The sequence below is a fragment of the Alligator mississippiensis genome, chromosome 3 (assembly GCF_030867095.1).
Source record: "Alligator mississippiensis isolate rAllMis1 chromosome 3, rAllMis1, whole genome shotgun sequence".
NCBI lineage: Eukaryota > Metazoa > Chordata > Crocodylia > Alligatoridae > Alligator > Alligator mississippiensis.
This window is the reverse complement of record NC_081826.1, coordinates 90,983,763-91,000,166: the sequence shown is the minus strand read 5'-3', so window position 1 is coordinate 91,000,166 and position 16,404 is coordinate 90,983,763. Positions and strand designations below refer to the sequence as shown.

The 16,404-nt window shown below is 41.1% G+C and overlaps 1 protein-coding gene and 1 long non-coding RNA gene across 2 annotated transcripts in view; one reads left to right on the top strand and one right to left on the bottom strand.

Annotated features, from left to right (window-relative positions):
• Positions 1-9,594, top strand: part of LOC132249339 (uncharacterized) — a 21,235-nt gene extending 11,641 nt beyond the window's left edge. The window contains exon 2 of the long non-coding RNA XR_009460762.1: positions 9,515-9,594. This is a non-coding gene — a long non-coding RNA (uncharacterized LOC132249339). The remainder of the gene's footprint in view (positions 1-9,514) is intronic.
• Positions 5,920-16,404, bottom strand: LOC102569016 (myosin regulatory light chain 2, smooth muscle minor isoform). Its single transcript, XM_014606656.3, has 4 exons — positions 16,285-16,404; positions 9,952-10,149; positions 9,535-9,696; positions 5,920-7,761 (listed from the first exon to the last, which is right to left on the bottom strand). Exons 2-4 carry the CDS (start codon positions 10,133-10,135, stop codon positions 7,589-7,591), a joined length of 519 nt encoding a protein of 172 aa, XP_014462142.1. The 5' UTR covers positions 10,136-10,149; positions 16,285-16,404; the 3' UTR covers positions 5,920-7,588.

Sequence of the window (16,404 nt, the reverse complement as noted above, 5' to 3'; positions counted from 1 at the left end):
TTTAAGGGGAAAAAAACTTGTAAGATACATGTATTTGAAATAGATTCTCTTTTGATCCTGACATTTACCTTCTGGACATGCCACAGCACATCCAGTAATATTACTCTCATTGCTCAATCACAGCCTCTGTTCCAAAGTGGTGAAATTTCCTTCCATTCAAACATCTTCAACTGTCATTTAAGAAAATGCTGTGAAAGGAAAATTATCTTGTGTGTGATGTAAAACTGAGATAAAAGTTAATAATCTTAGGAGTTTTCAAAAACAGTTATTTTTTACACTCTACTCTTTATAGTAAAATAAAAAAATCTGATCTTCCTTCTTGTCACTTAAAGTTTGGCAATTTTTTCTTATGCCATAAAGAACTTGAAAATTAATTCAAAGTGAAATATACCTGTTCTGTGATTTATTTATTTCTATACCTCTTCTTGTAATTTGAGCCTGGGAATTATCCCAATTCTGGGGTTTTTTTTACCCTAAATAGTTAAAGGTCTGAGTCAGACCTACAATTCTGGAACTGGTTCAGAATCTAGAGATTTTTTTTAATTAGTCTTTGATATTTAACTCCTCTTATTTGCCTCCATGTGTGTTTACTTGACAGTATCATAAATGCTCCCAAATTTACTGAGACGAGTTAACTTTGGTCCTGGCTGCAGAAGCTCTGAAACCCACATCTGCTTCAAACATCACATTATTAATGTTTCCCAGACCTGCATTAATTCTGACCCTAAATGATTTGTTTCCCCAGTTTCTGTGTCATATTTTCTCCTCTATCCCATATTAGTTCTACCCACACAGCCTCACATCCGTTTTTCCTACAGTCCCAGGGAATTTTCACTCCCCTTTCTCAGGCTTCAGGAGCTGCAATTTTAGCTTTAAGAAATAGTACCACTTAAGTGATAGATTTAGTAAAGCAAAACAGTGCTCCTGTGTGGATTAGAGAAAATGAACTGAAATTCCAAATAACTAAGCATGCATTTAAACAGTATTTCCTCCCAACAATATGCTCAACAATATTTCCCTCAGAACAGAAATACTTTCACATTCTGCCCCCCCACCCCCACCCCAGACCATTAACAGAAGGAAATTATTTCATGCTAAGCACATCTTCCTGTGTTCACTCCTCTCACTTTGCTCTAGTTTTTCTGTTGATGACTCCTTTTCTTCTTTTAGCCACCTCCTTTATGCCTTCTTGCCCATGTGTGTGTGTGTCCAGATTCGGAGGAATTCTCCTGTTTTTTATAGCATACTTTTCAGTTGTTCACTCTGCTTACATGAAAAGTTCTGTATTTTTATTAGAAATGAAATATGTATCTCCATTTTTCTCCACAAAAGTCTTATTTATAGCAAGTTTAATGATTTGAAGCAGTATGCCAACTGAAGTGTAACTTTTTACACTTGTAAATTTACAGCAGAATGGAGATACTAATCATAGCAATATGCATGAGACAAAATTTAAATGGTCAAAAATGGGAACTGCAGAGTTGGTTGACAGGAGAGAGAACATTTAAAATTTCTCAGATAGGTTAGGGATAGACATTCAAAAAGCCTGAGCCTGAATTGATTCAGTCTTTGCAGGTTAGTTTAACCTGCAGAGAGTGAACCGGTTTACAAGTGGATAGATGTGTGGCATATGCCTGCAGTGGCTCAAACTAGAAGCCCAGGGGCACTAGAGCAACCCTCCCTTCCACAGGGAAGCTGAGCTGAGGAGGGGGTCTGTCCAGGCCCCAGCAGGCCTGCCCCAGCAGCTCCATGAAAGCTGGGAGCAATCTGGGCACACAGGGTTGCCTGGCCCCAGAAGGGAACTCTTCCCCCTCCTCCCTCTCCCCCACTGCCTCGGGTCTGGTAGGGGGGCCTACATCAAGACAGCATTGAAACAGGGAAACAGTTTCAATGAAACAAAACAGAACAGCGGTTTTGAAACAAAACAAAACTCGAAATGAAACACTGTCCCATCAAAACGGTGAAATGGAAGTCAAAATTAAATGGTGCTGTTTCTCACAGCCCTACTGTGGAGCAGAGAGTCCCCCCAGGGCAGAGAGCATGCCAGGATGCTGGGGGTGTCTGGTTTATCTTAAACCAGCAAGGGGTCTGGGACAGACATTGCATAAACTGGTTTGAGCAACATCAGGTAAGTCTGATACTACATTCAACCAGGTTTATATCAAATTGGTTTTGGCCAATTAGAAACTGGTTTATGTGCACTGAATGTCTGTTCTGTTACAGGTTTAAACCAGTTTCTGATCACTTAAACCAGTTTAAGTGTAATGTCTGCCCCTAGCCATTAGGAACCAAGAAAGTAGTAAACAGTTCAAACTGAAGAATATATAGGATATAATTTTTTTTTTCTAAACATGTTTTCCCTGCTTAAAAAACAACCAAATGTTGCAGCAATGAGAATTCAATAACAATTCAGTGAAGAACGTCTTGCATTCAGAAGCTTCTCTAATGCTATCCCAACTACATAGTTGGTCAAATAAAAGAGATCACCCTACAAAATCCTTGTTTCTCACATAATTTCTGGACCATCATTACTACATCATTTTTACAGTACCATGAAAATGTATCTAACCCCAGATTTTAGTCAGAATTGTCCTCGCCCCTCTTCCCAGTTTTCCAGTGATTTTCAACAAAAAATATTTAAACTAATTTTTAAATGTGCCCCCTTCCTCCCACCAGTCTTCTCCCACCTCCCTTGTCCAATCTATGAGTGCCTGGTTGTGTAAAAATAAATAAAAAAATGCATCATTGTATAGTATGGCAACTACTAGATGTCTCATTTTAAACTGTGGCATTAATGATATTCTAGAATCAATTTGGAATGTCACATGAGGAGCCTGAGAGAAAAAAGTGCTTAGCTTGGATGTTTGATGGCCCTGGGGATGGGCATTGTGCCTGGCAGATGAAGGGTGCAAGTTCAGGGCTGTCTGTGGTCCCCTCTGTTTGTTCAGAGGAACTTGGGTGTGGTCCAATTTTTTTTTAATTCCTGGTTCCAGTCGCAGGGCAATATATCATACACAGACTCAGAGAGAAATTGCTTCTCCACTGTTCTCCTGAGTGGCACTGAGGCTAGGTGTTAGTGGTGGAACGGTACAAATTGAAGGCTACGCACCAACCCTTCTAGCTATGTAGAGACCCCTACTCTTGGACAACTGGGAGCTTTTCGTTTCTCCTGATGCAAGCCTAGGTCAGATGGGCTCCTGAGCCCACCTAACCAGTAGCAGGGCTCCAATGCGCAAAGTTTCAGGGCTTGGCATGCCATGCCCAAACCACTTTGCGGGGGTGGACATGGCATACTGAGCCCTCAATTCAGCCCTGTGCTTCATTTGACCACTGGGCATGTTTATATGGATGAGTCTGGCCAAAATGTCCCCATGGCACTGAGCAGCACCTGAGGCCCAGCCCCTTTCCTTTCAAGGCTGCTGGGCCAACAAGATAGCAGCATTTTATTTTTTTTTAAATTTCTGGGCTACCAGGATCTTTCAGGCCATACCATATACAGACTGAGAGAGGTGGCTGCTCAGCCCCTCTGGGGCTGGACAGTGCAGCTGGGAGGTTGATGGGTGTGAGTTCAAGGCTGCCTATGCCCTACCCTGTATGGGCAGAAGTACCTGTCCCTGGGCCACCAAGGGTTTTTTTTAACCCTGATGAAAGATGAGCTCCTGAGCCCATGTGCTCAGCCCCTGATTCTGATCTACGATTTATTCTGGCTGCTCAGCCCACTGGTGCTGGACACTGCAACTGGGAAGATGATTGGTGTGAGTTCAGGGTTGCCTGCACCAGGCTTTGTGTGGGTAGGGGGATCAGGCAACCTTGTTTTTTTAACTTTCCCAGTGCAAGCGTAGCTGAGGGGATCCTGAGACCCATGTGACCAGAGGTGGGGCTCTGGGGCTCAAAGGTTGAAGGGTATGGAATGCCATGACCAACCCTTTGGGGTTAGGCATGATGTGCCATGCCACCCATTTTGGCTCATGCTCCATTCTGAGCACCCTGAGTGTCTACGGAGTCTGGCCCAAATGGGACCGGAGCACCAAGCAGTGTGTGTGGCCCAGCCACTTCCCTAGACTTAATTGTCGTCGGTGATTCTAGAGAAACATGCTAATTGAGCAACTGCATCTGTCTGCCTTTCTGAGGTCACAGTACCATGTATTTTTTGTTGCAAATGTTTTATGCTGTTAAGACTCTTTTCACAGCATGACTTTCAAAATAACAGACAAAAGTAGAGAGATAAATAAGTACCTATAGATAAGGGCAGTCATACTGTTCATTATAAGAGATCTAGGCTCCAATCTGGCAAATGCTTAGATGCTAATATAGATGCTTACATGTTGTAAACTTAAGCACGTTATTTGTAGAATCATAGCCTACTCTTGAATCAGAATTCATACATATTCAGTACTCCATAAACAATAGGTATGAAAACATTGCCCATTTAATTACAATCCCTCTTCCTGTTTTGCATGGATAGTATGACATGCATTTAAATTACATTATTCCTTTTATTTATGTTACACAAGGCCCAAAGTTCATTCAGAGCATAGGATAGATCTGCTCTGGTATGAATGACTGGTGTGCAAAGGTGTTTGTATGCTTTATTAAGCAACTCTGATTCACTCCCAAGAGCATATTGCCTGTAGGTCTCTGCCTCGCCTGTTGTAGAAGCTGAAACTTGCAGTGACAGTGCAGGGATCCACAAGAAGAAACAAAGAAAAGGTCAAGCATGTTCACAGATATAGTGGAAATCATTAAATTTTATTGCAAGAAGAGTCGTTTTGTTAAGTTGACAATATAATTTGTAGAGGGAAAAAAATGAAGTCATGTAACTTAATGGAGTCTTGCTTTATCAAGACACTTAAAGACTCTAAAATTAATGTCTACAAAACCCCTAATACCGGTAAATTTGTAGCAAAAACAGTGCTTGATACAGAACATGTAGGCTGTTACACGAGCCCCATGGGAAGACAACGTGACGATGACATAGTATTACAATTCAAGTTTCCTACTCCACAGTACTAGATCAAAAGCATCAGTATCTCAAACTCTTCTTTAGTGACCAAAGTTATCTTTATTTTTGGAAGTGGATTACTGATGACATTGCTATGGGCTCAGGCATGCAGACTCAGCTGTTCATACATTCCTGGCCAGAGCTAAAAAAAACTGATCTGATGCTTTTACATGGTCTCTTGGATGCTCCTGTTCATAACCTTATGTTGTTATGGTATTGTGCCTATGCAGAAGTCAACTGCAGTAGAGGTACCAAGCAAAAGTGAACTTCATAGAACATCATGCAATACCAGGACATCTCCAAAAGCTCTTCTTCACTATTAAAATCTTCCAGTTGAGATTTTCTTCTCTATAGCTTGTGCATTAAAAGATTGTTTCATTTTTTCTTTGCTACACCATGCATAAAGTTGATACACAGCAGCATCTTCATATTTCAACAGGCTCCATAGAAATGTAGAAAAAAGTTTATCGAAGTGTGGCTTATACAAAACGCATGCTGTGATGCCATACTCATCTCCCTTAAGAACACTGCAAAACCCAAAAATGTGTATTCTAAGAAATGGGGAGAAGTACTAAGCTTCATTGCATCCTATGCTCTTCCAGTGCACCACAGAACAAATGTTTGTTCTACTTAAGGTAGAAGTTTCCAAATCAAGGAGTGCTGAACAAAAGAAATCCAAAAGGACTGTGCCTGACACTTTAAATTGAAACATCCCAAGAACTAAGGTGCAAGAGATTTGAGTGCTGACAGCATAGAGGGACCATCAAAAGTCATTGCTCTATGATACATCCATTAGTAAGTGGCTGAGATAAAGCAGGTAGCTACTGGCATGCATAAACAAAGCCACATGGGCTGTGTTTCATGACATGTGACATCATATATGGACTTACACAAAAACTTATGGGACAAGTTGAACATAGAGCGTAAGTGGTTTATTTTGTATCTGTTGTTACAGCTTCAATATTATATAGCTATTTTTCAATAGCTTATGTTGTTTCTTAAAAAGCTAAGTTATTGGTCCCCCTCCCATCCCCAACCTGGATAGGCCAAGTTCTTAAGTACAGCATTATGTTTTAGACTTCATCCTCCCAATAGCTACCACAGCACTCTAGCATTGTTGCTAAGCACATCTTCTTAGAACATCTGTAAGATTTCAGCAATAACACATTTTTTTTGAAAGGCCATTTGCTGAATATGCAATCCCAGTACCTCCTTTTTTTGCAGAACACTACCATGGAGGGCAGGGGGAACAAACCTACAAGAGCAAAGGCAAAGGATTTAAAAGGAAAGAGTCACCACAAGGACTGGTTTTAATTAAAACATTGAATAAGAGAATGAAAGACTGCCCCAGGGTCAAATAAAAAAACTTTAGGAATTGCTATACTAAAAACGTGAGTTAGATTAGAAATGAACTTTACATATATATATAAAGTAGCTGTGAATAAAAACAGCATTTCATAGTGCAATTTTCATCTTTAAAAGATCCCTTTTACTTTTACTGAAAACCCATCAGAATAAGAATCTAGAAAAAAAATGGAAATCCCATGTTCTTTAACTTTTGTTTAACATCATATCCAAGTCCCAGTTCTTTCAGGTAAGCACAAGGAATCCCACTCCCAAACTCTGAAAGCTCCTGCTTAAAACTAATTGCACTGCTTGCCCCAAAGAATATTGGTATGCTCCAGCTGCAAAGGAAGCCAACAGGACTGCATAGCAGCAATATTTGTAATTTTTTTAAACATAGCCTTAGGTAATGACAGCATAGAAATTTCAGTCTGGAACAAAGTTCTTTTTGAGGGTACTAGTTGCAATGGAGCATAGATATTAATATATGCCTAGCTTGTACGTAGGCTACAAAAGCACAATGTTAGTCTTGCCTTCTATATTCCTGTTCACCAAATTAGTATTCTGCATACAAAAAAAATATTCCCAAGATCCTCAATAATTATGAGGAAAATAACAGATTACACCATTACAGTCATCTTCTCCAGCCATTCCATCTGAATACCATTTATGCCAGCCCAATTTCCTTTCAGGGACTAAAACCATTACTTTCGTGTACTTAGGCAACATAATTTCAAAACCACACCTTCAGAGCACAAAGAAACAAAACAAGCTTTGTTTTACAAAATGCTATGAAGTGGTAAACTCACTGGATCTTACCAGAAATAAAAAATTAGGTAACAGTTCTTCATTTGTAAAAGCCTATTTAGTAATAATAAAATTGTCACCCTTCACAAAAGTTTGAGGTATTTTATTTATATAGTAATCTTTATTTCAAAATGGCATTTTTATTACAAAAATGTAAAAATCCAGCTAAACCAGAAACACTGAGATTTTTTTTCCCCTGGGCCTTAAAATTCAAACTTTGTCCCCAATCTTTTTCATTATAGGGGACAAAGGCCCCTCATTTCCAGTCTGATTACACAGGTGCAAATTTGCTGGAATGGCCTGAAATAGATAAATATACGGAGATAGGCAAAAGCTGTAGCGCTAAATGCATGCAACAGGTTCTACCAGGAAAAAAACCCTCAAAAATAAACACAAGTGGAAACTAGAGATATTTGCATGTGCCTGGAATTTTGTTCAATCATCTTTGTCTTTTGCTCCATGTTTAAGGATGCGTGTGAATTCAATGTAATTGAAATTGCCCTTTTTATCAATTGGTGCTTCTCTGTACAGCTCATCAACTTCTTCATCTGTAAACCTGTCTCCCATTGTTGTCAGCAACTCTCTCAGATAATCTTCTTGAATAAACCCTAGAATACAATATACAAGGATTCAGGATGAAGCAGAAAAAGTTCTATAGTGCATCTTCTAACAGAAAATTCTAAATGTGAACTTAATGCACCAACACAAAAAGGCAAGCAAAGCATATGTCCCATAAGATGACATTTACAGGCCTATTTACACATTTACTCCATGGAGAAAAAAAAAAAAAAAGATACAAAGCTATCAATATAAGCTTTCAGAAGGCTAGAGCTAATGCTTTAGCTGCATTTAATAAAAGGCCAGATTATTTTAATTACTAAAAACTATATTGTAGTTACACAAGCAAAGTTAGTAGTCAAGTTTCAGGCTTCAGAGTCAAGCAACTACTCCCATCATAGTTCAGGTAACAGTCATTTTGGGATGTGTGAATGGTCTAATCCAGGAGTGTCGAACTCAACTGGCCACCTGGGCCAATGGCGCAGGGGTTAACAAAGTCAACACACATCCCTAACTCCGCACGTGGGAATTTGGCAGCAAGTCCTGCCCCCAAATTCCTGGCCCTTCTAGGCACCCTCTGGGCCAGGTGAAATGGTTCCATGTACCAGATTCAGCTCATGGACAGTATCTTTGACACCCTGGTCTAATCTACTTTATGTGGTGCATCCTGTCAAAAGGCCAGACCTTAAGAACTAGCCCACTCACCAAATGGATAAACTAAACAAGAATTCTGTTTAACCCGATACAAGAATTTGCTTGTATTAAGCACTTCCCAATTAAAACTATGAATGCCCAATCCAGCTCAGACTGAATGGAGCTTAACTGGCAAGGCCAACATATACATAAAATACAAGTATCAGTATATCTGCATTAAGACTTTTAAAGCAATTCAATGAAAGCCTAAGCCAGGAGTTCCCAGAGTCATAAAACATGAACTATATCTAAGACTGCTTACACAAAAGCTGTTTTTTCACCTAAGAAAATATATATCTCTCTATAATCTTCTTAGGTGAAAAAACAGTTTTTGCAGCTTTTAAAAACAGACCACATGGCAAGTGTTTCATGGGCATGGTCTTACAGATCAGTTTGAAATGAGTACCCTATGCTTTACGTCAAGGGTGGCCAGTCTGTGGCAAGGGCTGCCTCTGTATGGGGCACACACCAGTTCAGGGAGCAGATAGGCAGCACAGCAACAATTACGGCAGTAAGCAGAGGAGATCAAACAGGATGCAGAGAGTAGGGAGCAGAAGTAGAGCAACAGATTGGGCAAGGGAAGTGGGGGGAGAAGGGGGAGTGGCACTCTGGGACAGTGCAGGGTTAACTTGTAGCAAACTTGCCAGAAAGATGACTTCCCACTGCTTTAGATCACAATTTGTGACAGTAGTGCCCAACCTCCCAGCCCTACAACCTAGCCCCATGACCTGGCTGTGCACTAGCCTGATCCAGCTGCACACTTGGATTTAGTCATGGAGTGACCATGCACACTGGGGCTGGGCCATAGATATTATCCAGCCTGCAGGGCTCCCCATGGATCTGGAAACTTGGCAGCTGGGGAGTGCCAACTAAAGATGCCACTACTCCCCCACCCCCCATCTTTCCAAACCCACACGGAGCCCCATTGAGCAGACAATATGGTTCCATAGGCCAGCGGATGAATGCCATTGATTTATACTATTGTTTATAAAGGTCTTATCCAGCGAGCCAGCTTAGATTTTAAACAATGGCATAAATTGTTTAAAGTGACTTAATGATTTCAGCTGCATCAAAAATGATATATAGCTATATATCTATTCTTAATTGCAGAAGTCATTCCACCTGCTCACCTGTCGCTTCTTCATCAAAACAAGCAAAAGCATTTCTGATGACATCTTCTGGATCTGTGCCATTTAACTTTTCTCCAAACATCGTAAGGAACATAGTGAAATTTATGGGGCCTGGAGCCTCGTTCATCATGGCATCTAGGTATTCATCAGTTGGATTCTTCCCTACAAAGAAAACATTCATTTTTTTTTTTTTTTTTTATACGTACACTCTGACACTGTCAATTTATATGGTCAACTGTCAAAAGGCTTTTAACATTTCAAAGGTCATGCATTTGGCATTAATAATGTTTGCAGTACAAGCAAGTATTTCATAATGATTTATAAAATTATAATTTTATTATAATACAAGCAACATTTTATAATGGTCAATTCAGAGTGATATATTGAGCAGCTAAATAGAGAAAAACAGGACATTACCAAGAGAAGCAAGCATGTCATGCAAATCTTCCTTGTCAATGAAGCCATCTCTGTTCTGATCAATCATGTTAAATGCCTCTTTGAATTCCTGAATCTGTGACTGATCAAACATTGCAAATACATTGGAGGTTGCACGCTGAGGGCGCTTTTTGGTGGTCTTCGTCTTTGCCCTTTTGCTAGACATCTTGGCTGTTGTTTCTATGGAAGAAAAAAACCCCAGTGACTAAAAAATATGCTAACTTCGGTTCCATATACAAGAGAAACCAAGTGATCAATGTTTGTTTGTTTTTAAAAGAGACACCCACAATACCCGGGTCTGTATTTCAGAACTTCACCCATGTCTAGCAGGGGTGAAACAAAGGACTGTATTTGACTCTGCTCACCCTGCTTGGATATATGCAGGACAGCACCCCAAGAAAGATACGTGGGTACTACAGTTTCTTCTCCATAGTCATAACAAATATTGACTTATTCTCTCCTGCTAATGAAGTAATCCCTTAACTAAAGGAATAATGGGGGGAGGTGGGGGGTGTTAAAAAACTGGTTTCAAATATCATATAAGCCCAAACCCCTGGTATTTCTGTATTTTTAGAGTAAGTTTCCTATATAGCAAAGGTAAAATACAAAAAACAGTGAAACTGGCATAAAACTGTTTTTAAATGAACAGGTCGGGGTGTCATTTTATCTGTTACATCACCTGGAAGTAAAACAATTTGAAGAGATGTAAGGATCTGAAGTTCCTCATTTACCACATTGAGAGTTAGTGATCCACAAGAGTGCTAATTTAGTGTGTCACAACTCTGGAATATAACTAAACAATTCTAGCACACATGCCACAAATTTGTTTGGTACTTAAATTAGGAGCTTGAGACCACGTGCCTTCATTTTAAAGTAACTGAAAATAGAAGATCATTATCACAGCCTTGTGTCTACTAGCAACACAGATTCTGTTAAACATCAGCATTTGATCATATATTGGGATGTTAACTTTTAAAAAGTATCTAATCTGAAACTACATTTCTAAAAAAAACTACTTAATGAGTCACAAAAAGCAGCCTTAGTGATTCCTTAAGCAGTTTGATTCACAAGGCTCCCTTGAGAAGTTATGTCTATCCATATAAATAACAATTAAAAAGACAACTGTAATCTTTGTCCATTTTAGAAGGGAACCAACATTAATTTGCTTTAATTAATACAGCTAAGTAATTACCTTAGGCAAAAGGATCAGAATGAATGCACATACATAATCAGCCAGTTAGCTCAAAGAAATCACCGATCTTTCCCAACATAACAAACCACATTTTACCTTCCATGTTTCACAGTGTGCTTTACCAAGCCTCTAGATGGTAAAAGGGGGAGACTGCCTGGTTATATTCTTTCCTGTACATCTACAAATAGCATTACTGATTTCATCCACTGATTAATTCAACACTTTTAAAACCTACGTTCCATATACAACATTCTTCTGACACATAAAAACAACCCATTATACCATGAACTAAAAATAACAAATGAAATGCAATGTCACTCAGCAACAATGAAGTCTCTTCATTCCACTTCCACAACTAATCTCCCTACAAGCGCTCGGACTAAAACACTTTCCAATTAAAGTGTCAGGAAATCAGTTTTGTTGTTGAAGTCAGTCAGCTCACAATGAGGTATTAAGTTGCTTTCAAGTGAAGAGAAAGACCTGAACTCAGTATACTTATGTTACCAAGCCAATACAAGAAATTCTTACAATTGGAAAGTTCGTTCTGAAATTCTAAGACAGGTTATCATTAGGGATCCTAGTCTTCTGTTTAAAACCCCCAAAATTTTCTGATTAAAAAACTCCAAAATCTGCATTTCTCCATGAATAAAATGAAACACCACTATATGGATATCAGCTGAACACAATGTTTTATTGATATAGTTACAATTTTAAAGCAATTTGGAAGCCTACCAGTGCATCAATAATTTTCATTAAATAAATCCTAAGTACTTATATTTTGGCCTTTTATTTTATTCATTTTTTTAATCACTGAAAATAACAGCTTCCTTTGCCCCCTTCGTTCACAAGGACATGGGTCCAAATGCGGCTGCTCCCCCCTTGCCCTTCCCTCCTGCTGCGTTGTGGTGCTGAGCAGCCCCGATGAGCCGATGCCCCTCACATAACATAACATAACTGAATCCAACATCATTGAAATCAAAGTCTGATAGATTTACGCATTCAACTTGTTAAAATAATAATATAACTATATGAAAACAGCTCAAATAAGGCAAGTTTGGGTTTCTGTGGAGGAGCTGGAACATACTACACTGCACAGAACAGAAAAAAAAACCTGTTGTCAGAACAAGAATGATTTTAATGTGAAAAACCATACTTCTGATTACAGTAAGAGTAACAGCAATCAACAATCCTCAACAACCCACACTGATTTGTCCACTAGCTCCCATATCCTCATTTAATGTGAAGAGGCAAGCAATGCTACTTAAGGATAAAACAACATCTACCTTGTTGTTTCAGTCATCAGAAAATTTTAAGTACCAACCTAAATGCTGACTCAAGTTTCCAAACATGTCATTTGTGATTATCTGTTTGTTCAAAACAAAGCCCTAACAAATTACTAGCTGAAGTATGTTTTGTAACAGCTTTGCCCAACAAAAGTAAAAGTACTTCAAGACTAATAAAGGAATTCTAGGTATGGGATATCAACTGTTTACGCAGCAGCAACATGAAAAAGGCCCCGACGCAGTGTCTTAGGTCCTGGACAATCATATTACAAAATGACAGTACCCACCTTGGAAACAATAAAAAAAAACAAAAAAACAACTCTGTCTTATAAAAGCCATCCCTGTTCAACTCCCAGATTCTTTTCATTTTGCTATTTCCACAGTAAAGAATATGTATTAATGTGAAACCATATTCAGAATTTGTATAAAAACTAAACCAGACTGGGTCTTTGTTACTATGCATGGTAACAGAGTGCAGATCTGCATGGTTTAGGCATTCTTTATTTTGGAAACTGGGAAATGTTTACTATAAAGACCTTGCTTATGAGAAATTGCAGGCTTTCAGACAACAGCATGTTTATTAAGGTAGGCTTCTTCATAAGTTTTGAAAACTGATGTGGGGAAATATGGATAAGTGAAGTCATTGGGCTACAACAACAGCAGCATAACTTTCTTACCAGGATTTAATTCTGTTATTGAACAAGCAAAAAGCTACAGCAATGGACATCATAACTAACTACAGAAAGATACTTTAATTGCCATAATTGGGTTAAAATAAAATAATAGAATGATTATGTACTTAGCTTAAGCTGTATCTGTTTCTTTCCCAGAGTTGAGGGAAGGGCATTTTGTGCCTGAAAGCTTAGCTAGCCTCTCAACAATAAAACTGGTCCAGTAAAATATTAGCTCCCCTCATAAATCTTGCATCTTACAAGGGACACAGCTAACAATCTCTGTAAGACACAGTTAGCCTTCTTATATATCTACTTCTATGAGGAAATAGAAGTCAATCATAATGACTAAGTAACTTATATAGTGGTAATAGGATGGCTGAAGCCTTTCATCTTGAGAACATTGATGAAAGTCAGGATGCACTAACCAAAAGTTATTGCCATTTGATGAACTGTGATATGCAGTGGAAAGCAGTTTAGTTTTTGGGCCTGGGCACTTACATCACTGGAAAGCCTATCAAAATAAAAACAATGTGGACCTTCACATATGGCCAAGGAAAAAATGTTGTATTTTAACATATGCATCAACATACTATTGGGAAGCCTACTAAAATTGAGTGACATTTTTTCTTTTCATTGATTACTCTTAATCATCAAACCTTTGGGATTACCTTTCAGGATAGCTCATTCAGTCCCTTGATCATCCAGACTTACTCATTCAAACTGGTTTCAGTGGGATATTGGGAGGATCATACATCTTTTTTTTTACTTTTCTAGCAAGAACCAATAATTAAGGATGGATTCAATCTAAAAGATATCCAGTATCTCCTGTTTTCAACAGGCACCTTAACATACATTCCCAACCCCATGTATAAGTTGCACCATAGTAGAACCTAAGTTTTTATCCTTAGTTGCTGCTTTTTGAGTTTTTGCTCCTATGCTGAATATCTCAGTTTGCTTTATTTTACAAGTGTAAAGAGGATGTTTGGATGCTGAACAGAGTAACTCAAATATGGTTGCAGGCTTATCAACTCTGTTTGAGAATTCCTCCATAGAAATAAAGCATCAATGAGGACAGGCTCTGACTCACAGATTGTACTAAAAATAAAAGTTACCTGGGCATATATAGGTCTAACCTACTGAAGATAAGACATCTTTTGACTAGTTTATTCCATTATGATTCCTCCGTATTTTTGGTGTTAGGTATTTGCATAAATATTCACACCTGCTTTCCAGTTATTTAGCTCTTCTGCCTGACAGCATGGCTATCCACATGCTAGAGAATGAATGCTAAAATCTGAATTATATTTGGCTGCAGCTGTCCTTTAGCATGACTAATGATCCAGGACAGCAGTGCTCAACCTTTTCTGGTGGCAGCCCAGATGGGCACCACCCAGGCCATCAGCAGGCCAGATCTGGCTGATGGTCCCAATCCAGTGCAGGACAGTCATGCTGAGGGGGGCAGGGGGCATCCTGGCTCCAACATGGCCCCCCAGAATTGCTCCGTAGAAATGAAGCATCAGTGAGGACAGGCTCCAAGTCGTGGATTGTACTAAAAATAAGTTACCTGGGCAAGTGGGAGCAAGGCCCAGCCCCAACCCAGTCCCACAGGAAGGGGAAGGGGAGGGAGCAGGGCCCAGCCCCAACCCAGTCCCACAGTGAGGGGAAGGGAGAGGAGGCAAAGCCCAGCCCCAACCCAGCCCCCACAAGAAGGGGAGGGGGAGAGAAGGAGGAGAGGGCATGACCTGGCCCTAACCTGCTGTGCAGGGCTTGGGAATCTGGCAAATGAGAGAAGCTGGCCATAGCTATTGCTGCTGCTCCCCTGCCACCAAATTTCCCAATCTGCAGAGAGCCCTGTGGGCTGGATACCTATGGCTCCATTGGCCACATTTGGCCCACAGGCCAGAGACTGAATACCCCTGATCCAGGATGCCCTACTAGAATGAAACCTGTGCAACAACAAAAGGGATGCATTTGTTCTTCATTTCAAATTTTTTCACCATAAATTACCTGCCTCCTACTCTGAATATCACTAGGTTTTTCCCTTCAATATAAAACTGTGACATATTTCAGCCTGACAAGTAAGGAATCACCCACCCAGGCACTAAGTTCCACTGCAGCACTGAGCCTCAAAGGAAAAAACATTCAATGTGACTGTCAAAACACTTGACTTGCCCCAGGCAGATGCTATAAGACCTGTGCGTTTGGAAGGTGGATGTGGGGCATTTCAAGCCTCCCTCCTCCTCTCCCTCTCTGTTATCAGTCTCTGAATTTATTCATTTCCTTATGCTGAAGAGTTAACGCCCAACACGTATCACATGAGCTCAAAGGCAACCTAAGACTTAGACTATTTGTGTAGGAAAACTCAGCTCCCTGTGACACGTTGAGTGAACAGAGAGGCCAGTGGGAAGGGAAGACACAGGAAGAGGAGGAGGAGGACGACGACACTGGGCCCAAGTGGGCACCGGAAAAGGCTATTTCCTGCCAATCTCTTAGCCCCAGCACCTCCTGGTCAGCCTCCTCCCCTACATTTGTGACATGTCCAACCAGAGGAAGGCTTTGGCTGGGAGGACCTGTGGAGACTGCAGGACAGCTTTCCTGCCTCTTGTCTGTTCACGCCTTGGAGCAGAGTTTCACTGGGCAGCGTCCCCTGGCTCCTTGGAAACGTCTGAGGGACAGCAGGCACTGCCTGGTGCTTGGAGCCCCCCCTCAGTACACTCCTTCCAAACCTCCGGCCTTCACTCCTGTCCCTGCTCTGCATTTAACACGTCCCGCCAATTTGGTTTGCCGCATCCCCAGCGCCAATACTTCTATCAATGAGGGAAGGGGGACCACTGCTCTGTGGACACCGGGCCGTGTTCCCCACAAGCGCCGACTAGGCCTGGCCCACCCCTCCCGGTCCCAGCCAAGCCCGCCACGCACTTGCGCAGGCAGGATCCCCCCGGGGCCCTCTCCCTTCCCATCTCGGGGCCGTCTCCCCGGGCAGCGCCCATGGCTCCCGGGACGCGTCCACGGCTCCCGGGACGCGCCCACTGGGCTCTGCTCCGTGTCCCCCTTGTTCCCTCTCCACCCGCCGCGCGCGCATTTCCCTCGTCGCAGGCAACCCCCTCAGCGCCTCCGCCCGACAAAGAGCAGCGCGCGGCCCCCGCCAAGACCCCCCGGGCCTCACCCGACAGCAGCAGCGGAGAAACGAGTCCAATCCCAAGCGCTAGCCCCGGCACTTCCGGAGCGCTTAGGCAGGGCGCTACCACCGCCTGGCAGGGAAGGGAGGGGAGGGGGGACGGGCTGA

What these genes read in the sequence shown, in the direction of transcription:
- LOC102569016 (XM_014606656.3), bottom strand. Translation starts at nt 10,135, where the DNA reads ATGTCTAGCAAAAGGGCAAAGACGAAGACCACCAAAAAGCGCCCTCAG. An exon ending in TGACATGCTTGCTTCTCTTG is followed by an intron (nt 9,697 to 9,951) that starts GTAATGTCCTGT and finishes TTTTCTTTGTAG; the next exon opens with GGAAGAATCCAACTGATGAA. An exon ending in TTTTGATGAAGAAGCGACAG is followed by an intron (nt 7,762 to 9,534) that starts GTGAGCAGGTGG and finishes ATTGTATTCTAG; the next exon opens with GGTTTATTCAAGAAGATTAT.